Source organism: Thamnophis sirtalis, unplaced genomic scaffold (assembly GCF_051295495.1).
Source record: "Thamnophis sirtalis isolate CommonGarterSnake01/CBP01778 unplaced genomic scaffold, rThaSir2_p1.2 scaffold_7, whole genome shotgun sequence".
NCBI lineage: Eukaryota > Metazoa > Chordata > Lepidosauria > Squamata > Natricidae > Thamnophis > Thamnophis sirtalis.
Genome location: NW_028261387.1, coordinates 43,054,827 through 43,079,281, shown reverse-complemented (window position 1 = coordinate 43,079,281; position 24,455 = coordinate 43,054,827). Strand labels below are relative to the sequence as shown.

The following is a 24,455-nucleotide window of genomic DNA, read 5'->3' as shown; positions in this document are numbered from 1 at the left end:
GTTGAGTTAAAATATTATTCACTATACTTTGCTGCTCCCACTAAAGATCCCTATCGTGTTACAGGTATTGTACTAACAAATATAATTACAGCGTTCTGGGCACATTAAGAAGCCTCCACAGATTCCCCTCCATCCCATTAAGTATTGCCAGTTTGCAGAAAAACATTCACCAATCATACCTTAATATGGAATGAGGTTAGGGCAAGAGGCAACTTTTGAAAAATGGTTAGACACACTGCTTTTAAAGAAGATAAGAAATTCAGGTAATTGGCAGTATAACAATAAAAATAGCTCTTTACAATCCAGAAATTGGGGCATGTTGTTTTGTCTGTGCATTTGCATTTTATTTCTGAATTCAGCTTAAATTGCTAGTTCTTGTCTTTAAATCCCTAAACATTTTGAGCTGGAGTCATTTACTTGTAACAGATTCCAGTTTAAGGTTGACAGCTCTTCAATATAAGAACAGATTGGCAGGTATCCATGACCAGACTTTTCCAGTTGGAGGGTTATTATGAAATATGCTTTCTGCTTGACCATCTATTAGGATTCCTTTAATACTGTGCTTGGATATTTTATTGAAACCTTTTTTTCTTTTAGTTTCTTTTGAGTAATTTCATCTGTTTAAAACATGCAGCTATTTTAGAAGTGCCTGTTTCTAGCTAAGTTACTTGAGGGTAATTTGTGTAGATTCAGGTACAATATAAATATGTGATGTCGCCCTCAAGTCAACCTGGTGACTTAATGGACATACCTGTGCAGTTTTCTTGGCAAAGGGGTAGAAATGATTTGGCATTGGCATTTTTTTTGGAAGGATGTTTACTTCCCTCGTAGCACAAGTCCTGGAATTTTCCAGAGGTGCCCCACCAAGATTTGATCCTGGACCTAGTAACTAAGTCCAGATAGGTTTATAGAGATTGCTATCTCTTTGTTTTCTTTTTTTTATGATAATTTAAAGCTAAGGTCATTGCATATTTTGTTCTGATAGATATAATGTATATTTAATCCCATTGAGAATGTTTGGTAGAGTTAGTGTTAGACTATCATATAGGTATTTGTTTGATAATACATATGATGTTTCATAAGGGAGAGACGGCTCATTTTGAATACCTGAACTTCCCAATACACTCTTCTGCTGTTACTGGCTTGGATACCTGCATTCGCAAACCACTTGTTGCTACATGTTCGCTTGACAAATCTGTCCGTATCTGGAATTACGAAACAAAGTAAGAAGGCCTGCTTTCTTGGTTATTACGTGTGTCTTTTGACTAAGTGAGCAATATAATAGAATAAATGAAAATTGCATGTACTTGCTAGGATTGGGCAGCCATTTGTTTAGAATAGAATAGAATTATTTACTGGTCAAGTGTGATTGGACACATAAGGAATTTGTCTCCGGTACATAAGCTCTCAGTGTACCATAAAACAATGAAGTAATAGGTCATAAGTTATAGTTTCAATCATTAATCATAAGATACAAATAACAAGTGATAAATCATAAGATACCAATAGGAGAAGATAGTAGGAAAGATTAGAAGATGAGAAAAGAGAAAAGGAAAAAGATGAGAAAGATTTGGAATACTACAAGGAGTCCTCAACTTATGACCACAATTGAGCCCCAAAATTATGTTGCTGACTGAGACATCTGTTAAGTGAGTTTTGCTCCATTTTATGACCATTTTTGCCACAGTTGTTAAATAAATCACTGCAGTTGTTAAGTTAGTAACATGGTTGTGAATCTGGCTTCCCCATTGACTTTGTTGTAAGAAGGTTGCAAAAGGTCATGAGTCAGTTGCCAAGCATCGGAATTCTGATCACATAACCATGGGAATGTTCAATGGTCATGTGAAAACAGTCCAAGTCACTTTTTAGTACTGTTGTAGTTTTGAACAGTCACTAAATAAACTGTTGTAAATCAAGGACTACTTATATACGCTCTCCTGCTTGAGCAGGGGGTTGAACTAGAAGACCTCCAAAGTCCCGTCCAGGCCTATGTATGATGCTATATTTCTGAAAAGAAGTTCCCATTGCAATACAATACATAGTTGCAGTAGAAATGGGTCACTGGCACTATGTTTAGTTTTATGATGGTAGCTTAGGAAAGGATTATTATCTGTATAATGGTTTTAAACCTGAGCAAAAATCCATGCAGTATTTTGAGCTGTCCAAATTTTAAAAAATGCTAACATTTTTTAGATAAATTTGGTGAAATGTTCATGTTGTTTCTCATTAGGTCAGAGAATGCAAATAGAATTTTATTAAAATATTCAAAACTATTATGTAAAATATTGGGTTAGCTTGATTCCTAATTTTTTGCTCATGGAAATAAGTTGTTCAAATAGCTGACCATTCCCACTTAGTGTTTTATAATATCTATGTTGTATTGCATATTATCATTAAAATGTTCTTAAGTCTTCTGACACAGCACAAGATAACAAAGGGGTCCGTTAAAATTTCATACCCTAGATTACACCACACAGAGTGAAAGAATTCCTTGTTTGTACAAAGTCATCATCTGACACATATTACTATCCTCTGTTCCTTTTTTTGTTTTGAATGTAATTCTTCTCTTGGAAGTTAGAGAATGATAGACAGCTAAAAACCGATTGTGTCCAATTCATTATCCCAAAGGTGCTTTTTCAGGAGGCAATTGTACTTTCTTGTTTTTTCCTTGAAGACGTTTTGCTTCTCATCCAAGAAACTTCTTCAGCTCTGACCGGATAGTGAGGAATGGAAGAATATTCCTTGCATTCCTCACTATCCTGTCAGAGCTGAAGAAGCTTCTTGGATGAGAAGTGAAACATCTTCAAAGAAAAAACAAGAAAGTCCAATTGCCTCCTGAAAAAGCACCTTTGAGACAACCATAATCTGGATGACTGAGAATCTCTACAGATGTCCACTTCATTACAAAATGAGCATAAATAAATCTTACATAACTTTTATAACGATTACAGTCAGAAGCTGCCACATATCTAAATAAGTAGCCTTCTTAAAACCCTCTCTTACCAAGTGAACTCCTCAAATAAATATGAAATTAAGTATACATCTCCTGCTTTAAATTGTAATATATCTTCAGAAGCCATAACAGAATGGAGGATAAGGCAACAATGCCTACAGTAAGCTTATCAATGTATGGTAACTTAACAATTAGATGGAATCTAATGAAAATTATATCACTTTGGTCAGCCATAGTAGTGGCAGTTCTAAATGTGCTAATTAATTAAAATATAAATGTAAAAGCAAATATAAATGGGGAAAAAACTGAGCTGGTTTCAGGAATAGAGCTTTAACCTTACTCTAAACAATGGGTTTTCCAACTGCATGAAATCTTCAGATGTACTGAATTGCTTCTTTTATGGTGATATTATTTTTGCTACCTTGTTTACATGCACTGAATTGGATAGTTTAGTCTTTGACCCTGTGGCCCTTCTCTTTGGTTTCCCAGTATTTCATCATAAAGTATGGCCAAGAATAGCACCAGCTGTAGGGTTTTTTTATTAACTGTGTTGTACATTAATTGCCATGGCTGATCCTGCTACAGCACACTCGACTTATATAAAGAGTACCAAGAAGAGGCATATGCACTTGCTTTTCACCCTGGTGGTCTGTGTGTTTTGGTTGGTTTTGCTGACAAACTTCGACTGATGAATTTACTTATTGATGATATCCGGACTTTTAAGGACTTCACTGTACGAGGATGCCGAGAGGTAAGCATTTAGGGAAAAGTACTGATATAGAAACTTGTGTGGAAAATATGCAAAAGCACAATCACAGAAAAAAGTTTATAAGCAGATTGAAATGAGGGCCAACTGGTTAGACAACAATGTGTACTGTGTAGTTTGTATTTGTAAGCTACGTTCCTGCATTCAGGGAATATACCTTTCTAAAATACAAAACATTCAAGGAAAATAGTTAAAATATCTTTGATGTCCAATTTCCTCTTATTATGATTTTAGTTCTAGTCTGCTAGATAAATCTACTTTCTAATTAGTCAGGCTGGAGTAGGTGCTGGCTCATGTGACAACTTGGGCAGGCAATATTAAGAATCATTTTATGCTTGTTTCTTTGTATCCCTTTATTATTGTTCTTACAAATAACATAAGGTGGCAAACATATCCAACATTACTTCCTCTTCCTATTTTCCCCACAACAACACCCCTCTAAGGTGGGTTGGTCTGAGAGAAAGTAACTGGCCCAAAGTCATTCAGCTGGTTTTCATTGGACTTAAACCCATGGTCTCCCGCTTTCTAGCCTGGTTCCTTAACCACTACACCAAACTGCTTCTCTTCGTACTTAAATTATTATAAAGGAAGACATGTGGAAAATGTTTTAGTGACAAAAGAATGTTAGTCCTGGAATGGTAAGTCAGATACCTCAGCGCACATAAAATATTGGTTTATTACACACACTGTCCTTAAGCATGCTTTTTTTAATACATTGTTTGAGTAGACCATAGTAACTGGATTCACCCATCATTCAGTGATGTAACAGTGGTTTACAAGCCACAAAACATGGGTTCACCCAATATGTTAACCCAATGCAAACAATTTACAGTATGGCTCAATATGAAATGTAAATCCAGTTAATATCTTCTGACAAAATGGAAGGCTTTAGATAACTTTCTTTTATTTGAAAGGCAATCAAAATCCTAACCAGATCCTTAGTAAGCAAGTAAGCATTGATTTGATTAGGGTTTGTCATGGTATAGCTAATTAATGATAATGTATATTAAGTATGGAGGCAAGCCTTGCAGCTGTGGGTAACCCTTCTACTAATTTGAATAGAGTCTGAACTGTTTTGAAAGCACTTGTGGAATACTAAAGTATATTGAATGTTTAATGTGTCAAAAGGTTAGTGTATAGATCATTTCTTTGACAGGTTTTATAAGAACTCTGAATACATATTTGGATGTTCCTAGACACAATTTAGCGTTTTGAACAAAATTGCTTGTTGGGGGACACTGAAAGAATAGTTCTATCTGTCAGTCAAAGGGGTACAGGATTACTAGATGATGCTTTCTACATAATTTCCAAATTATATGTATATATTACTGATTACTAATTCTCATAGTCTTCTGCTTCTTTCTTCAGTGCACCTTCAGTACAAGTGGTCATCTGTTTGCAGCAGTTAATGGAAATGTGATTCACATTTACTCTACCATAAGTTTTGACAATGTCATAAATCTGAAAGGACACAATGGTAAGGTCAGTGATTAGAGCTATAAGGTAGGTAAAATGCAAGTAAAATGTACACACAAAGAGGGAACCTATCTCTAAGTGGGAATTGAAGAATATGAACTTCCATAAATCTTTTCTCTTTATAATCAGGGAGAAGGGAAAGAGACTCTTCCAGTTGATCAATAGCAGCTAATGTATTTCCTTTAAACTATTTGGGCAGATTCCTTCCACTGGAATGTGCAAATTTCTTTCCGAGTTCCTCCTGGGCTTGATTCTTCAGTTCCTCTTCTGTTTCAGACAAGAAGCCTGCAGGAGGAGGAAAGCGCTAATACAGGATAAATTTAGATATAAATATTGCAAAAAACATTATCAAGCCAAGCTAAATAACATAATTAGAAATGCATGTAACTGTCAAATTAAACATGGATCATGTAGATTTCACTGAGAAACAGTAGTTTGTCATCATAAATAATAATTTATAGAATAATTGTGAGGCCTACAGCTCCCTAACTCTGGATGCGGATTACAGAAGATCTGAAGACACAATGTGGTCTTCAAACATTTTCAGTGTAACCTCTCCAAAACGTGATGGCATATTGTAAAGTTCAGTGTGACAAAAGGGGAAACAATTGAATGCATGACTGAAAAGTAATATTAATTGCTTAATGGTAAATATATTTACACAGAAATCCAATTAATCAAGGTTTTTGTCTGGTTTCCTATAATGCTTTTTGTAGTGCAGCCCTTGGCTTTTCACATAAAGGCCTTTTTCCTGATCTGCTATGGTTCCCATCAGGCTTTCTAATAAATAAGCTGTGAGGACAGGGGTTAAAAACTATGATTCCAGTCTAAAAACAGAACGAACAGTGGCATAAATAAATGGGAATAATATAAAGCAAAACACTGCTTAAGAATAATGGCCTGAATATTGTGCATTCTCATCCTTTTATTTTTCCCTTCCCCCATGCCATCTTCAGGTACGGTCAGTTGTGTGGAGCATGGATGATTATAAACTGGTATCCTGTGGCACAGATGGAGCAGTATATGAATGGAATCTCCAGAATGGCAAACGAGAATCAGAGTGCGTACTCAAGTCTTGCAGCTATAGTGGAGTAGCAATATCACCTGATGCAAAAGTCATCTTCGCTGTTGGTTCTGATCATTCTATCAAGGAGATTTGTGATTCTTCGGTGAGCCATTGCATACATACAATACATGCATACATAGCGGGGAATAGTGAAATTGTATCAATTGAAGTTCGGGTCATGCTCTGAAATAACCTCGTGTACTTAATTTTCTGTAGTTGAGACTATCTGGTGGTGCTAGTTTTCATAATTTTCTCTGTGGCAATCCAGTTATTAAATCACTTTTTGATACCCTAGATTCTTCCCCCTAAAGATCACTACTGGAGGTAGTGCAGTCTTTTCACACAGATCAGGGGGGGGGGGAGGAAAGCAGGTATGAGGCTTTCACTGTGGTAGATATGGTTGGTATAAAGTGAATCCTGTTCTGAATAAATCTTCATGAATTACTACACATAGAAACACCTACAAATTACAATTACAAAAAGTTGTATTGCTTAGAAGGAATGCTATGTATGTTTCAGATACTGAGAGAAGTTCCCTCTTTTGACGTTACCTACACTTGCATTGTGATCTCTCATAATGGGCGGATGGTATTCACTGGAACGTCTGCTGGGACCATTCGGTCCATGAAATACCCATTACCTCTGCACAAGGAATTCAATGAGTATCAAGCTCATGCTGGTGCAGTCACCAAGGTAAAGTCTCTGTATTACTTTGACTGCATGAGCTTTCCTGGGATTCCTCCCCCCCTCCACCTTTAGCAACAGAAGGTAGTTTTCATATGGTTGGGGCCTATACTTAAATATGTTTGCCTTTTTAGGAATTCCAACAGCTTGTTTTGCATTGGGTTTTCTTCTGCACTGCGGTTTTTAAGGCAGGTTCAACAAGTTCTTAAATCTCCTTAGAAAAATCAGAAGAAAATCAGCTGGGGTGTTCTAGGGGCTCCAGGAATGGAGCTAAGGTACTATACCATGTGTGTTTGTGTGTGTGTGTGTGTGTGTGTGTGTGTGTGTGTGTGTGTGTGTGTGTGTGATATATATATCATTTGTGCTGATAAATAAATAAAGGGAGACTAGTATAGATCTATTTCAAACTATTTAGTTATCATCAGCTAGCCATACCCTTACTGGGAATTGAACCTGGGCTGTATTACATATCAGGCAGATGTATTAGCCACTAAGCCACCGGCTCTCCTCCTTTATCAGCTCTCCTCCTATATCAAGTCAGAGAAATAGGTATGTATTGTGTCACAACCCCTGGTATGCCCAAATATGGGAGGGAGCATACTGCTTCCCTTTTCTGTCTTTTGGCTCACCCTAGGAGCCATCAATGCCGAAAGCCATTTTTTTATGTTGCCTTTGTTACATTTGTGTTGCATTTGTGCTGATAAATAAAGGGAGATTAGTATAGATCTATTTCAAGCTATTTAGCTCTCATCAGCTAGCCATACCCTTACTGGGAATTGAACCTGGGCTGTATTACATATATGTATGACACAATACACACACACACACACACACACACATACACACACACATACATATACATAGTACATCAATGTATCATATCAATACATTTAATGGCATTACACCAAAGATTTCTGTAGTAATGAGGAGGAAAGTGTGCATATGAATCATAAATCTACAATTGGAATTATTACTACTAAGAGCGTGAGGGCGCAGTGAGCTACTTCTGCTGACTGCTGGATGCCTGCAATTTGGCAGTTCAAATCTCACCAGGCTCAAGGTTGACTCAGCCTTCCATCCTTCCGAGGTCGGTAAAATGAGGACCCAGGGCTATAAAACACTATGAAGTGGTATATAAACCTAAGTGCTATTGCTATTGCTACTCTCCATACTGATCTCATTTATCTGGAAAATGCAAGAAAGAAACTTTAGTATTTTAGCAGACCACATTAATAGGTTTAAGCATCTGTATATGCAATATAAATATCATGAACCTGTTTGTCTTATTTGTAAAACTGAAGTATTGATTTGATTTGATTTGTATTCCACTTTTCTGCTTAGGTGTTATGGTACCTAATTAAATGGGCAAGAAGAGGAAAGGGGACGTGTTCAGAAACTGTTCATGAGAAGTGATAGAAATTAGAGTAGACACTGGATGAGTGTCTATGAGAATGAGGAAAAAATCCTAATTAATATGAAATATATATTGAACAATGAGAGAAAATGCCAGTATAATGAATATTGCTTAGATAGTAAAGGAAGAGCCTAAGTGTAGGTTGTTTATATTTTTTTAATGCAATAAAACTTTGATAAAATAATAAGAAAAGTCGAGTTTTATTTTGTGAGAATAAATATTTATCCTGTGCTTTCTTTATTATCATACTAGTGCCTATGAATTTATACTGCAATTCATGTCCACATTATGCATCTAGACTAATGGTCTTTTTCTTGGGGATTTGGAAATGATAATAGGAGTAGAACACTCTGTATGAATCCAGATGTCAGTAATCACAATGATAACAATGTGGTGTTATTGTTTTATTTCTGAGAAAGTCAAAATTAATCATGAATAATACATCTGGTAGAATGTACCTTTTAAACTAGTATGTACACATGGCACCGCAGACTTCCAGATTGAGTTAGCAGCAGTTATGTCTGGTGAATATTGTATATATTTTAAAAACAGACCTAACTGACAGTAAGTTGCTTAAGCTTTCTTTACATCCAGAATCTCATTATATAAAAGATGCACTAGATGTGCTAGAAGATATTCAATGATGATTCCTATTTTATGTACATACTTGCAATGGAAAAGCCATTCAGAGGTAAGAAAAAAAATAACTAGAAAACCACCTTTCATTATCAATTTTCATAGAAGTCCTTATGATTCCAACAAGGACATATTTACTATTGCTGCTTTTCTTTTTCGTCACTCACTCTTTAATAGTGCTGTCTCACAGTTAAGAAAGCTTCTTCTTTTTTTAACTTCTACAGATATCCATAACATCTGATGATCAGTTTTTGTTAACATCTGCAGAAGATGGATGTATAATTATATGGAAAGTATATGACAAAGAAGGACGGGGATTGAAAAGGGAGAGAGAGGTACCATATTCTGATGAAGTGTTGATTACTAGAACAGACATGGAAGAGAAGGTCAGTATAACTGCAAGGTATAGGTTTGAGAATCATTACTATATGTATTTCAAATTGAAAAGTTTAGATCATCATAAATCTGAGAATCAATAAATGTTAGTCAATAAGTAGCCCTCTGAACCATAGCAGAGATATATCCTGTTTCCCTGAAAATAAGACCTCCCAGGATAATACGCCCAATCGGGCTTTTGAGCTCATGCGCTAAAATAAGCCCTCCTCTGAAAATATTGAAACACAGCATCACCATGAGGTGACCACGCTCACGACCTCCTGCACCTCAAAAATAATAAGACCTCCCTGAAAATAAGGCCAAGTGCTTATTTCAGGGGAGTCAAAAGAAATTAAAACCTTGTCTTATTTTCTGGGAAACATGGCAGCAGAAATTAAAATTGAGTCTATAGTGTAAGATTTAGACATTGATGACCTAAAGCTTAGCTCCTAACCCATACTGCTCCATGTTTTTAGGGAATGTTTTAGATATTAGAGAAAACCCAGGTTTATTTTTGCCTATGTATGTGCAATTGCAAAAAACATGATATCTTGATTCATAGCTTTTCAGGAACCCATAAAAACTGTATGTATACATGTAACTAGATAGATCACACTCATATTAACCTGGAAACATGTATAGCAAATTTCAGTGGGACCTCTAAAGATTGTAGTGTTAATCCATATATTAACAGCACATTGCAATGCACCATAGCAACAGGAGAGCAATGTGATAATGATGAGCCATCAAGTTGGTATCAACTCTGAATAACCACATAGATTTTCTTCAGGAGGCTCTGTCCCCAATCTGATCTTTCATATTTACAAACAGTGCAGCCAACTTCATTATAATAGAGACCATCCACATTGCTACTTGTCATTCTTTTCTCCTCTTTCTTTCCACCTTTTCCAGTATTATAGACTTCTCCAAAACTTAGTTCTTTGCATGTGCCCACACTAAGATAATCTGAGCTTGATCATCTGTGCCACAAGTGAGAATTCTGGGTTGATTGCTTTGATGATTGACTCCATAGTATTTTTAAGTGTCTTCTCCAACACCAGAGTTCAAAAGTGTGAATCCTGTTTCTAGCCTGCTTTTCAAAGTCTGATTTCCATCAAGTGTTACGAAAAATCACTGCCTACATTTTAACCTTTGTTAAATACATCCTGGCACCTGAATGTTTTTTCCAAAGCCTTCATGACTGCCTTAACATGCTAGTTTGTGACATATTTCTGGACTGCTAGTTTTTTTACCATTCAGAGTAACAATATATGGGTAGGATCACACTATTAATATAGGAAACCAGTTATACTTATGATAGATAACATGTGCAATACTTATTTTAATCTCCATGTATACATTTAAATATTTACACATTGATTTCTTTTTAAAATTTTACAATTTCTTATCCTGCAGACTCAGGTCATGCTAGAACTAAAAACACGGGTAGAGGAACTAAAGATGGAAAATGAATATCAGCTTCGTCTCAAGGATATGAATTATAGTGAAAAAATAAAGGAGTTAACTGAGAAATTCATCCAGGAAATGGAATCATTGAAAACTAAAAACCAGGTATGGCTCAAATATCAATTGCATCTCTCTGAATTATTGCATTACTCTGTTTCCAATCATGCAGTTAGTTAAATAAATTAAAAATTGTTAATAAATTTCAGATGAAAATGTTATCTGTCTATATTTCAGGTTCTGCAAACAGAAAAAGAAAAACAGGAAATACAACACCAGGATCAACTATCAGAATTAATAGAGAAACAGTCAAGAGAGGTGCAAGATTTAGGTTAGGAGACTCTGATATAACTGAATGAAAGTTTCAGTCTTTATAACAAAAGATAACAATTGTATGTATAGGTAACACATGCACATCCTTTGGGTTTAAACTTTCTCATGCCAAACAAGTAATTGGAGTTGATTTTATTTTTATAACTTTCTTGGTTTTCCTGATAATGAAGGGGATCATTGATCATGCATAATAAGCTGATAGATTTTTGAAGAATATTTTCAAAGCATCTATTCCTGAAAATCACTCACATTTATTTTGGCCTTCTTCCCTGCCCCAATTGTTAAGATTTATGCCATTTCTGTAATAATCATTTAGCTTGAAGCACCTAAACATTTACCTAAGAATCCTTTAATGTATCATTCTTGTCTTCATTTTCTGCACAGGGAATGGATTGAAAGAGATTTCTACTTTTATTTATGATGTTGTCTTGAAAGAAACAAAAACACTGAATAGGAAAGTTTTGTGTAGTCATAAAGTTGTCAGAAATAGAGTTCAAAGCTAATAGTGATTTAGAAATAGTGCAAAATGTAGGAATATGGACTTTACAAAGACAGGTTCTAAAAGATATAGGATACATTATTAAAAATGCCCGTTCATTACTAATTTGTAGGCAGGAAACGGCATTCTTTACCACTTTATAGTGCTATTTTTAAACCACATTTTTAAAAATTGCTCTGGTGTTTAGAATCTGGCAATAACCAAAAGCTGCTACTGGAATATGAAAAGTACCAAGAACTGCAAATGAAATCCCAAAGAATGCAGGAAGAGTATGAGAAACAACTTCATGAAATGGAAGAGAACAAAAGCCAAGCACTTGAGGAACTGACAGAATATTATGAGGCAAAGCTGCTTGAGAAAGGAACTTTACTAGAAGAGGTATAACCTTTTTTTTTGCTTTTTAAAACAGAATTGAAGCAAGTACAACACACCTTTCAATGTCCTATATTCCTAGCTAATTTTGGCATAAGTTTGTATGACCTCATTCTTGAATTATTTTGAGAATAAGAGAAAGGCAATAAGCATACAAAACACAGAAATACTTAAAAGTCATTATCAAATAACTTCATTATTTTATTTATGTACTATGGAGTGTATGCTATAGATAATCTCCAATTAGGTTCTGATTTATACCACTTCACCTTTATAAATATTCCTTTTTTAAAACCAATGGCTTATAAGTATTCCAGCTCCTGAGAAGGTATATTAACCAGCAAATTCCATAACTTAAAATGATAATTTAAATATTTTCAGTTGTGTTTCCAATCATACACCTAGAAAAAAAAGTCTTCACAAGCATTGGCTGAGCCACATTAAAGGAGTGTTCAGTTTTACACTTACTAAAATTAATACTGAACTCCCACGCCATTCAAGATTTCCATGTCTAATGACTGCCAAGGTTAGTGACTGTAATTGAGATCTATATCAGATGGCACTAGCAAATAAGGTCTTCAGTCCCATAACATCTTACTGCTACTTTGCATCCCCAGAATACTGTAGCCTATATTTTTCAGGATCTTGCCTTTTCTAGGCCATTCTTGAAACCTCATTTGTTTCCCCAAGCTGCTATGCCTAGGTTCTTTCCTCACTTACTTTTACTTTTATTTTTCTAATTTGCCTAACAGGCTCAAGATGATGCTAGACAACAACTTAGGGAATTTGAGGAAACTAAGAAGCAGATTGAAGAAGACGAGGATAGAGAAATTCAGGATATAAAAATTAAATATGAGAGGCGGCTTCGAGAAGAAAGGGAATCCAATCTGCGATTAAAGGGGGAAACAGGAATCATGAGAAAGAAGGTGTGCTCCATGTTTTGTTTTTTGTGCTTTTTTTCAGCATTGTGTATGTGTGTATTTAAAATCAATAGCAAGCACACTGTTTTATCTGCTAACTTGGCAATCAAGATATTAGCATACCACATGAATAAATTATTTAATACTAAATAAATAAAAATATTTAAAACAACACCATAACTTTTAAGAGCCGAGCACCTGTTAAAATATTTATAATAAAAACTTACAGAAAGAAGAGTCAGCAAAAATCACAGTAACAGTTATTAGGCTGGTTACTACCCATGTCTTATTTTAAATCTAAACTTTGTAGCTCTCAGCCAGGTTGATACATTCACTGAGAAAGTAAAATGAAAATTAGACCTGGGTATGTCTATTAGTATATATTATTATATAATAGTCTTCTATTATATATTAGATTTTTACAAACCATTAAGATAAACAAGAATCATGCTGTTCTCCAGAACTTAAATCTCTTGGGAGATTTTCTATCAGGAAAAATCTACAGTAGAATATAGACGTTTACGTTATCTCCATCTCTAGAAAAATATTTGCAGATAAATCAGTGCGTCCCAAACCCTTCCCTGATGTTAGACTCATATTGGAATGCCAAGTTAGCATACCAGAAAGATCTATGTTAAATCTCTGTTTACTATCAAAAGAATCTGAATTTATTATTTGTCTTGTTTTTTCTTCATAGGTATTTCAAAAAATATGTCAATTTATATTTTAAAGTAATTATTTCCATAAGAAATGTTTAAATTTCAGGTTCTTATGTGGACACCAAAAGTAGGTTGAGAATGTTTTTGAGTACAGTATGATTTTTAGTGCAATAGCTTTTTAAAAGGGTATGAAGATGTCCTGTTTGCTATATTTTAATTGATTATTGCAAATGATTATTTTATTGCTGTTACAATACTGCAGGAAACTCTCTCATTGTTTTCAGCTTGAAAGATAACACTTTTTTTCCAACAGTTTAATAGTCTCCAAAAGGAGATTGAGGAGCGATGCAGTGATATTGAGGCAATGAAGTTGGAGCAGCAAAAGCTGCAAGGGATTATTAAGGCTTTAGAGAAGGACATTATGGGGCTGAAGAGAGAGATTCAAGAAAGAGATGAGACCATCCAAGATAAAGTAAGTTGACTGAGTAGTTTTATCTGAGCTGCTTTCACATCCCAAGCTCTTTTTAGGATATTGATCCTCACATAAAATCCTCAGTAGTTCTCATACAGAATTAGTTCTCAAATTGAAGAAAAGTTTTGTTTACGATCAACTCATCCCATTCTAAGGCGGATTTAAGTTTATAGTTTCTCTAATATTTCTGATTTGGTACCACCTTTCTCCTACAATGTCCTTGTTCAAATCACAAAGGAGTGCTTTTATTGATGAAAATCTGAAATGTCCTTACTGCTTCTTAACTATTTTCTCCCCCTGCTTTGCCTGCATTAGGAAAAACGAATTTATGATCTAAAAAAGAAAAATCAGGAACTGGAGAAATTCAAATTTGTATTAGATTACAAAATTAAGGAGCTGAAGAAACAAATAGAGCCACGTGAGAATGATATCAAAGCTATGAAGGAACAGATCCAGGAGGTGAGAAGCAAACAATGCAATCCACTTGCTGCTCTTTTAGACAAGCATTGACAAACACTATTCCAGGATGGTTCATTCCCCCCCCCCTCCCATTTCTATCTTCTTTCCACAAAATATGCTATGAAGAAGGAAGGAAAAAGCCAAAAGGAAACTCAAAACCATCATTTTACTACCCCCAATATTACTTATTGACCCAGAGATTCAAGATGTGTAAAAACAAATGCAGTTTTGTTGTTCAGTTTCTGAATTAAAAGATTTTTATTTTTCACATACCTTTAATTAACTCAAAGAATAGCTAGTTAAATCAGATTTGATGTACTGAGGCAGGATTCCTATGGCTTATGTAATGGTTCCAATCCCATCTTGGTACCCTGGTTCCCCCAAAATAAGCCCTCCCTGGATAATAAGCCCAACCGGACTTTTGAGCACATGCACTAAAATAAGCCATCCTCTGAAAATATTGCAACACAGCAGCAGCTGTGAGGTGACCACGCTCTCCGCCTCCTGCATCTCAAAAATAATAAGACCTCCCCAAAAATAAGGCCAAGCACATATTTCGGGGGGTCAAAAGAAAATACGACCCTGTCTTATTTTGGGGAAAACACTGTACTTTTCTCATTTTTTTTTCAGATCAGTGTCATTGTCTTATCCAATTAGGCTCTCTTTCTCTCACACACATGCACACACATACACTTTCAGATAAAATGTTACTGTACTTAGGAATGTTCAAAGTCAATAAGGAAATAAAGAAATGTTTAGAATAAAATGGCAACCCATTCAATCATTTAATGTTATTTATAAATTGTTCATGGGCTCTGTGTTCGTCTGTGTGTATATATGCACAATGTATATTAATATAGATATAGGATGCTATTGCTCAATAGCTTTTAATTGGTAGTATTAAGGGGTCCCTGTCTGAAAGCACCCCATATCAAGTAACAGACTTTATGTAATATTTTATTGCTTCTCATGTCATCTCTTCAGATGGAGGGAGAACTGGAACATTTCCATAAACAGAACACACAATTGGAACTTAACATAGCTGAACTGCGCCTAAAGCTGAGAACTACAGATCGTGAGATGCACAAAGAGATTCAGAAAGTGAGTATATTAAGAGCGAAGAAAGTGTTCATTGAATCACATCAAGGACTGCAAATGATGGAGATCCAAGAATTGCTTCCTGAAAATTACAGTTAACATGAAATTAACTGTAGGAGAGGTGGATTTGACATATCATCTACATGTGTCTACAATATTACAAACATATCACTATTAAATCTTAGCATTATAAGATTGCAGAATTTCTTACTATTTGGGTGTTCCTTTGTCATAAATTTATCATTTTCATTAAGTACATTATTTATTTTATTCTATTGTGTGATGAAGCAAAAATGCACCTTAGGTAACAAAATAGCCTTCAGATTTTTTAAAAAGAATGTACAAGTTATCAGTACAGGCCATTATTATTCTTTGTTTGAATACCATACGAAGAGTGAATGAATTTTGAAATTTCCTTCTTTCTTTAGTTTTGTTATAGTTGCATTTTTTTTCTAATTATGAAGTAATGTTGAATCAATAATATGAGCAATTGAATAGGTGACTATATATGCACCTTTACATGAAGAACAATTATCACAATTTAAAGACAACTAGCTCCCAACTTTTCATATTTTGTCCATATTATTCTTTTCATAAACACTGTTTGCATATTTATTCATCATTTACTAATTATTAAGTCATCTGGAATGAATTTTTAAATGATTGAAGCTATTTGAATTGGTCCAAGAATTAATAAATTCAAAGTGTTATGCTGAAATATTTATTTGGTTATCTACCATGTTTCTTTTGACTACGTGCCATTTGGTTGATATGAATTTTACAAAAAACATATGCCTTTATTTGGGTCACAAAAAGAAAATATATCAAAGGGAGCAGCATTCTGTATATTGCCTTAAATATTTCTTTGGCTGCAGGAACGAGATATGGAAGCACTTGTCAAGAGATTTAAAACAGATATTCACAACTGCATAGGCTTCATCCAGGAGCCTAAGAAACTAAAGGAGTCCATTAGAGATATCTATGACAAGTATGTACAGAAGGCAGATAGGGTAAGTAAGAATATACATCAATATAAATCTGGTCAATTTAGTCATCTGAATAGGTTAGTATATTTTTAAAATCTGTTTTTTTAAAAAAAACATGCATAGAGATATTTTACTGTATTTGGGTTTTCCTCAATATACTGACAGAGAAGCTGTATGCAATTTCTCCTGATGTATTAGGTTATTTACATAAGTTTCTTGACTGATATTAGCTTACATTTTTGATATATATTATTTTATTGTCATATACATTTCCCCAAAGGAAGCCAAAATTGCACTAGGTATGAAGTTTAGCAGACCTGCTGTTCAGTTATGTACAGATGATCTCTTTTACATCCCTAATCATTGAGAGTCACACCCCCATTTGCAGTTGAACACAAGCTTGTTTGAGCTCTTGTTTCTTCAGGTGGAAATTGTTGGAGTTGATTCAGACTTGCATCAAGAATATACACGGCAACGAGAGCATCTTGAACACAACCTAGCAACATTGAAAAAGAAAGTAGTAAAAGAAAGCGAGATCCATCGTGCAGATTATGTGCGCATTATGCAGGTACAAACTCAAATTTAAAAAATGGAGTGCAGGGTTTTGTTTTGTTTTCAACTGAGGGAAATTTCAATGTGTTCTGTGTACAAACTCAAAACAGAAATTAATTATTTTCAAACCCAGAAGATGTATTTGAGTCTCATGATGATATCCAAATATATTAATGTGAAAAGTAACTGGGAATGGAGGAAGAATATATTGAAATTTGATTGCAGAAAATTATATTTTCTATAGGCTGGCAGAAGTGAAGATCATAGGGTTATGGAGCTATACTCCATTGTATATCAGATTTAAGGCTCGATATTTTGCATATACTTTAGCTATGTTTTTATGGATTGTTGTAAGCTACCCTAGAACCATTATATGAGTTAGATGGCCAGTAAGTAAGTAAGTAAGTAAGTAAGTAAGTAAGTAAGATCATGTTGACTATACTAGTCAACAACTGTACCAGTCTAAACTGTGTTGTTCTTGAACCTATAGGAAAATGTAAGTCTTATTAAGGAAATCAATGATTTACGGAGAGAATTGAAGGTCACTCGCATACAAGTCCATGACCTTGAGTCAACTCTGAGCCTGCTTAGGAAGCACAAGAAATCAACAGCACAACCCTCAGGTGATTCCTGTGTTGTTGTTTTTTAACTATCACTTCCTTCTACTTTTTCACAACACGTAATATTCTATTTTTTACTTCCTGCTTTTCACTAGGGGCTCTGAGGCATGAAATAGGTAATGAGAACGACTTTGGTGTAGTGGTGGTTAAGGTGCTGGTCTGAAAACCTGGAGACTGAATTCTAGTCCCACCTTAGGCATGAAAGTCAGTTGAGTGACTCGGGGCCAGTCACTCTAAGCCCAACACCTCAGAGGGTTGTTGTTGTGGAGAAAATCGGAGGAGGAAGATTAGGCATATCTGCTGTAAAATCTAATCCAATTTTAAAAAATGCATTTTTGTACTGGATTGTCATTCATTAATGCTATCAATTGGGTATTTTTGAATTGCTGAAAGAAAAATTAGTTTAAATCTCCAATGTAAATCTCCTGGCATTATTTTATTGTAACAATTTTATGTAGATAGGACTCAACTTAAACATAAACATGTTAGTTTCATTGTATTTTGTGATTAAGTATATATGAGTGTTCTAACCACCAAGAGGAGTGGTTTCAAAGTTGTATGTGGAACCATCCTGCTTCATCTGGGTATATTGTGGGTAACACATTTTAGAGAGGAACAGAGCTTTGATTACTCAGACCCACCATTTTGAAGCCAGTTTCTATTGCTATGGACTTCCCTGTAGATGGTTTGACTAGCAAGCAAGGAGATGGAATCAAGTCTCTGCTTATGAAGGTTAAGCCATCCATTATCACTCAGCCCAACCAAGGTTTGGTATAAGGTTCAAATAAGGAAAATGCAGCCTATGACTTACCTGGTTTCTTGGAAAAACAAAATGTAAATGTGATAATCACAAAATGACTAAGAATCAAAGATTCGACTATTTCCTATTTATGTGTTCCAATATTCTTATAATTCAACTCTTTTTGTAAGGATTTTTTTCCCATTAAACCACTTATACAAGAGTGAACAATCATATCCGTTGTTTCAATGGTGGCTGAGCTGCAAAGTCAAGCAATACAAGGCAAAACTCCATGCAGTCATAGGAAGGCAGGCGAAAGAAGCAACAGAATTAAAATTACAGTGGGCATATGGTAAAAAGAGAATTACACCTTCATGATGGGTGACAGAGGGTACTCATCTGTTTCAGTGGCTTTTTAGTTTGTACTACCTAACGTATTGGCCACCAGATGGCGATAATAAGCAATCGATGGAGCCTTTGCATTCAAATAGCTGTGGATTAAAGAAAGCCTTTTTCCTCCAGTATATTTATTTGTTTATTTATTTAGTTTGTCAAATGTGTACAAGATAACAGGTATAAATGTAAACATGGACATGAACAAAGGAAATTAGTACAAATAAATGGGGACAGTACAACAGGGACAGAAGGCACACTGGTGCGCTTAAGCACACCTGCTTTATGGACCTCTTAGGAATCAGGTGAGGTCCACAGTAGACAGTTTAAAGTTGAAGCTTTGAAGGCTTGAGGATATAACAATGGAGTCAGGTAGAGCATTCCTGGCGTTGACCACTCTGTTGCTGAAGTCGTATTTTCTGAAATTGAGTCTGCAGTGGTTTACCTTGAGTTTGTATCTATTGTTTGCCCCTGTATTATTGAGGTTGAAGTTGAAGTAGTTGTTGAGAGGTAGGACGTTGTAGCAGACAATTTTGTGTACTATGCTTAGGTCAGACCGTAGGCGGTTTAATTCCAGGTTGTTCAAGCCCAAAATTTTGAGTCTGGTGGCATAAGGGATTCTATTGTGAGCAGAGGAGTGGAGTACTCTTCTCGTGAAATACCTCTGGACCCACTCAATTGTATTTATGTATGGATTCCAGGCAGACAAGCTGTATTCAAGAATTGGTCTGGCAAAGGTTTTGTATGCCCTAGTTTGCAGTACAATGTTACCAGAGAAGTGTCGCAAAATTAGGTTAACAACTCTTAATGTCTTTTTGGCAATGCTGTAACAGTGAACCTGTCTAGAACCTTAGTACACATTAATGTTTTTCCTGGATCCCCGGAGGTTAATAGGTTACTATGATTTTCTCTGTCTCTAGTGGAGGAATGAGTTGAATTCTACATCAAAAGTATTTCTCCTTTTAGCAGATGCATCTTTTTCAATTCTCCCATGAAAGTTTGGTTATGCTATTAAATACTTATTGCAGCTTCAAAGAAGGCTCCGACAAGAGTCAAGATCAGTTGATTCTTGGCAGTACTTCTGAGTCATGTCCATTTATTGAAGGAAGAATGATAGAACCATCTCCCCCCCCCCCCGAAATTGAAGTAACAATTCTTTCTGCAGAGAAATTCCTTGTCACAGAACAATTATTCTACAGGATTCTAATGAACCATAATCAACCCAAAATACTTTAAACAAATCAAATATATCAAATATGAACTTTTTCTAGTACTCAGGCTTCCCTATAAAGGTGTTTTCACTAAAAGTTCTCAAATAAAAATAACAGCAACAATAACAACATCAACAACTATTAGTAGGAAATTCAACATAGGTGTCTTTTCAAACAGTTTGGCCATGCCTATATTTGGAGTTTTAAAAATCAAGTCACTTTCTCTCTGCACATTTTTCTATGTTGCTTTCATTGATGAAACTACAGTTTCCAATAGGGTAAAAATGGTTTGCGTAAGAATGTCATACCTTAAACACTACTTCAGGGTCCTATCTCTCTCTCTGGAGAAGAATCAAGCAGTTTACTGCATACACTGACTCATGTCTAAGAGAACAGTGACATTATGTTCTATTGGAAAAGACCTTAGGGTTTCAAATGACTTAGTTACTTTCCTACTCTCCCTTTTTTGTAATTCTCTCATTGCTATTTCAAAAGAACAGTCACATGTTTCTCTGACTTCCCAAGTGAAGGAATCCAATTCTTCAAACTATGCCAGTGAATTCCTTCAGGGCCCTCAGAACAGCTGCTATGACTGTAGTCAAGTAGTCAGGGCCATGTTGATGAAGGACAAAAGCTACTGCCATTAGGCTAATTTTCTTATCCTCATATCTCCTTCATCAGTTTTTTTTCTCTCAGGATATGTGATGTGACATCTTGCATAAATCAAGAAGAAAATGCCCCTTGTGGCAGAAAGTGAGGGCACTCAACTTCAACCTTTTTGTTCTCTAGAGTATCATTTTTACCATGACTACTTAAATTGCATCGTTAAGTAAGATGTGCCCTTGAAAATTGTTTAAACAGTTTGATATTTCTGGTTGAAAAATAATTTCCTTTATAGTTACAACTTCAACAGAAAAGTATCTGAAATCAGCTCTTAACAGAACACGACAGTTAGTAGACTAGACTTTTCTTTCATTTTAAGTTATCCAAAAGAATTTATTAATCATGGGTCACCAGCAGTGACGTGCAGTCACTAGAGGCAGGGGGGGCGAGGCCTCACCAGTCTCCTGAGGAAAAGGAAACTATTTTTAAAATAATTAAAAAGGCCAAGGTAGTTGCTCCCAGACTCTAAGTCACAGTGACTCTGAGTCTCCTTAGTGCAGTTAGTAGGAGGAGGCTAGAGAACTATGGGCCTCCTTTGCATGAGGAATTTTTCGCCTTTTAAGAGTCAACCAAGGGTTAAAATGCAAAAAAATATATATGCAAATGAGGCACGTGATACTCCCGCCTCCTCCTGCAGAGGGCACTTTGTTTAGAGCCTATTTTAAAACGTTTAAGCAGTCATCCACGTGGTGACTCTAGCAGCAACTAGCCTAGCCTGCCTGGCCCTGGCTAAACCAAATCTAGCATTTTCGACGCAGCTGGAAGGTATGTGGGTCAGAGCGAGGGGGCAGGGGGGAGGAATTCAATTTATTTGTAATGTAAATAATTGTAATTTGTTTTTATTATGTGTATGTGTGCGTGTGTGGTTTTTTTTTTACCCGCCTCTGCTGGCATGCGGGCTGGCACATCTATTTTTATTTTTCATTTATTATTTTTCATTTTATTTTTTTATTTTTTAAAGCCATGCCGCCTCAGTGCACCATAAAGCAAAACATGTCCTGGTTTGTGGCCAGGCAGCATGCACTTTAAAGTGCAAGCGTGCCGCCCGGCCACAAACCAGGACATGTTTCGCTGAATGGCGGCCGAGCCCTGCCTGCCGGCACATTAAAGTGCCACCATGACTTTGAAGTGCTGGCTTGCCTTCTGCATCGGTCCGCGCGGAAGGCAAGCTGGCATTTAAAGGCATGCCGGCAGTTTAGGACTCAGCCGCCATTCAGCGAAACATGTTTTGCTGCATGGCGGCTGAGCCCTGCCGGCAGCCTTCCGGGCCAGCCGGCCATTCAGCGCTCGCACCCAGCACTCACACGCCCACAGGACGGCGCCGGGGAGGAGAGGAACTGCGCGGGTCCCGCCGCTCATGGTATGGGCGAGGGTTGGCCAGCTGGGGGTGGGGGTGGCTGCTGCCGAGGCCTCCAGCCTTGCAATCCTGGGCGGGGAAGGCAAAGGTTCGCTCCGGAGCTGCGGAAGACCGTTGCACTGGGAGGCCTCCGCCCTGGGGATCCCCCACTCCACCCATTCGGATTATCCCCAAACCCAAAGGATCCTGGGCGCAGGGGTGCAGGCCAGGGAAGACGGGGTTTGGGGGCTCGGAGGAGGAAGGGGCGATCTCCCCCTCCATTCGTCTGTCCCACTGCAGAGCTCCTCCCGGGGGAGGCGGCAAGTGCGCTGATCCCCGTTTGCAAGACCAGCCCTCCGCCTTCTTGTCCCATTGGGAAGGGGGTGGGTGGAAGACAAGAAGGGGGCAGGCTGGCCTCGCCACTTGCATTTCCCCTATCCCCCCCTCCCAATATAGGTGCAGAGAAAGAGCCAGGCTTCAGAAAGGAAAGGATATTTTTAATAATTTTCTTTGTCTGAATATGATTTCCCATTGAGGAAAAGGGGAGTTTTAATTCCCCACCAGTAAAAAAAAACGTTTAGTCTTTGAAGGGCCATTGTGTGACATCTGCCTCTGTGTGTGTGTATGTGAGAGAGAGAGAGAGACATCAGTGCCTCACCAGCCATAAACCTCACCGCACGTCACTGGTCACCAGCATACTACTGCCCTGTGGTCTTTCAGCAACTATGCATTTCTAGTGGGTTTAGGCGTTATAATGTGATATCATTTAACATTTTTACTAGTTGGAAGCACTCCCAGAGCCAGTTACGTTGGAACCTTAATGCTATAGAACAGGGGTTCAAACTCAATTTCATTCCAGGATGCATCAGGGTTGTGTTTGACCATGGGGGCCGGGGTGACCATAGCCAGGGTGGGTGTGGTCAGCTTGACATCACTCGTATCGTGGGCGTCTGTGGTGGCCTGATGCCTTCTGCCAGGGAAAATGGAGCTTGAGGGGGCCATACGCAGCCGCCCGAGCTTCGTTTTTAGTTGACAGGGTTGCAGGAGGGCGTTGCGACTGAAGAGCCTGAGAGGGCCACATACAGCCCACCCAAACTCCGTTTTCGCTAGCAGAGGGACTGCAGGCTGGTCAATTGCTGTTTCTAGGGTGGTCCCATCGGCCAGATCTAAGTGCCTGGGCCTTGAGTTTGACACCCCTGCTACAGAATATATAAAGGTATATTCAGGAATGCAACAAGTACAAGCATTCCAGATGCCAAAAATGAAAAATTAGTTAATAACCAATCAATACAATTTATTAGATAATGTAAGCACACCTCTTCTTGTATCATTTCATATTTGGCAGCATCTGTATTTTTCACTATTTTCTCTTGTGTTTTTAAATACTGTAGCACTTTTCTTGACTTCTGCCCCCACCCCCCAAAAAAGTTGTCTATCACTTTTATTGACTTTTGACTTCTTTTTTCATCTAGGTCCTTCTCCAGATCGGCAGCTGAGTCCAGGCCTTCAACGTTTGAATCTTGAAGAGGAAACCGAGAGAATAATTCAAATGCAGAGACTGGAAATCAAGTGCCTTCGAGATCAAATGCAGGGGCAAGAGAAAGCCCTTGCCATCCGGCCTTTGTCAAGTGGAAGACTCCCCATTCTGGAAATGGACAAAATTAGTGGCATACAATCACATTGACCTGGCTAGAAAGAACTCCATGCTGCAACTCTCTGCATTTCTAAACGTTCCCTAAATGTAGTTCTCTGCACTTGTAATCTTGTCCAAGTGTGATTGGAGGATGGCTTTTTCCTGTTCTTCCTCTTTTTTCTTTCTTTCTTTTTTTTAGCATGTCTAGTTTTTGGATTGAGACAGAATGTTAAAGAAACAGTAAACAAGCTAGTCTGGATTTGCCTGCCTCCTGTTAATATGTTTCAAGTCTCAGGACTGGAAAATCAAGTGAGCATACACAGAGCTTTAGGAAGGAAATTGGTCACCTGGCTTCAACTTAAAGCAGAATCCATTGGAGATAAAAACCCTTGTGTGTGGCATTATTGAAAATAGGCTAAGAGATGTAAACTTCCAATATGTTACTGTTTGTTACAGTTCAATTTGATTTCGCTCTCATACAACTCTTTCCCCTTCACCTCTCCTTTCTTGCCATTTTTGTTCTCCAACACAGTCCCTATTTTAAGGTTATACTTCCTTTAGCTTCTTCTATGTACGTAATAAATCCACTATTGACCTAGATACTAAGAAATACTTGAATAATAATATTGATGAGACCACTTTAAATAACAATTAAAGGCTCATGCTATTTCCTTTG

The 24,455-nt window shown here is 36.9% G+C and overlaps 1 protein-coding gene across 3 annotated transcripts in view; it reads left to right on the top strand.

Moving 5' to 3' along the window:
- The window catches only part of CFAP57 (cilia and flagella associated protein 57), a 37,829-nt gene extending 13,374 nt beyond the window's left edge, over positions 1-24,455 (top strand). For 2 of the 3 annotated variants that reach the window (XM_014064221.2, XM_014064222.2), the window contains exons 6-22: positions 1,084-1,223; positions 3,539-3,704; positions 5,088-5,201; positions 6,152-6,364; positions 6,781-6,954; positions 9,220-9,381; positions 10,787-10,942; positions 11,072-11,165; positions 11,854-12,044; positions 12,791-12,964; positions 13,931-14,089; positions 14,405-14,548; positions 15,533-15,649; positions 16,522-16,656; positions 17,057-17,200; positions 17,675-17,807; positions 23,619-24,455. In XM_014064221.2, the coding sequence (XP_013919696.1) occupies positions 1,084-1,223; positions 3,539-3,704; positions 5,088-5,201; positions 6,152-6,364; positions 6,781-6,954; positions 9,220-9,381; positions 10,787-10,942; positions 11,072-11,165; positions 11,854-12,044; positions 12,791-12,964; positions 13,931-14,089; positions 14,405-14,548; positions 15,533-15,649; positions 16,522-16,656; positions 17,057-17,200; positions 17,675-17,807; positions 23,619-23,830 (2,628 nt within the window). In that variant the 3' untranslated portion in view covers positions 23,831-24,455. The remainder of the gene's footprint in view (positions 1-1,083; positions 1,224-3,538; positions 3,705-5,087; positions 5,202-6,151; positions 6,365-6,780; positions 6,955-9,219; positions 9,382-10,786; positions 10,943-11,071; positions 11,166-11,853; positions 12,045-12,790; positions 12,965-13,930; positions 14,090-14,404; positions 14,549-15,532; positions 15,650-16,521; positions 16,657-17,056; positions 17,201-17,674; positions 17,808-23,618) is intronic. The other variant, XM_087719844.1, reaches the window with a different exon arrangement.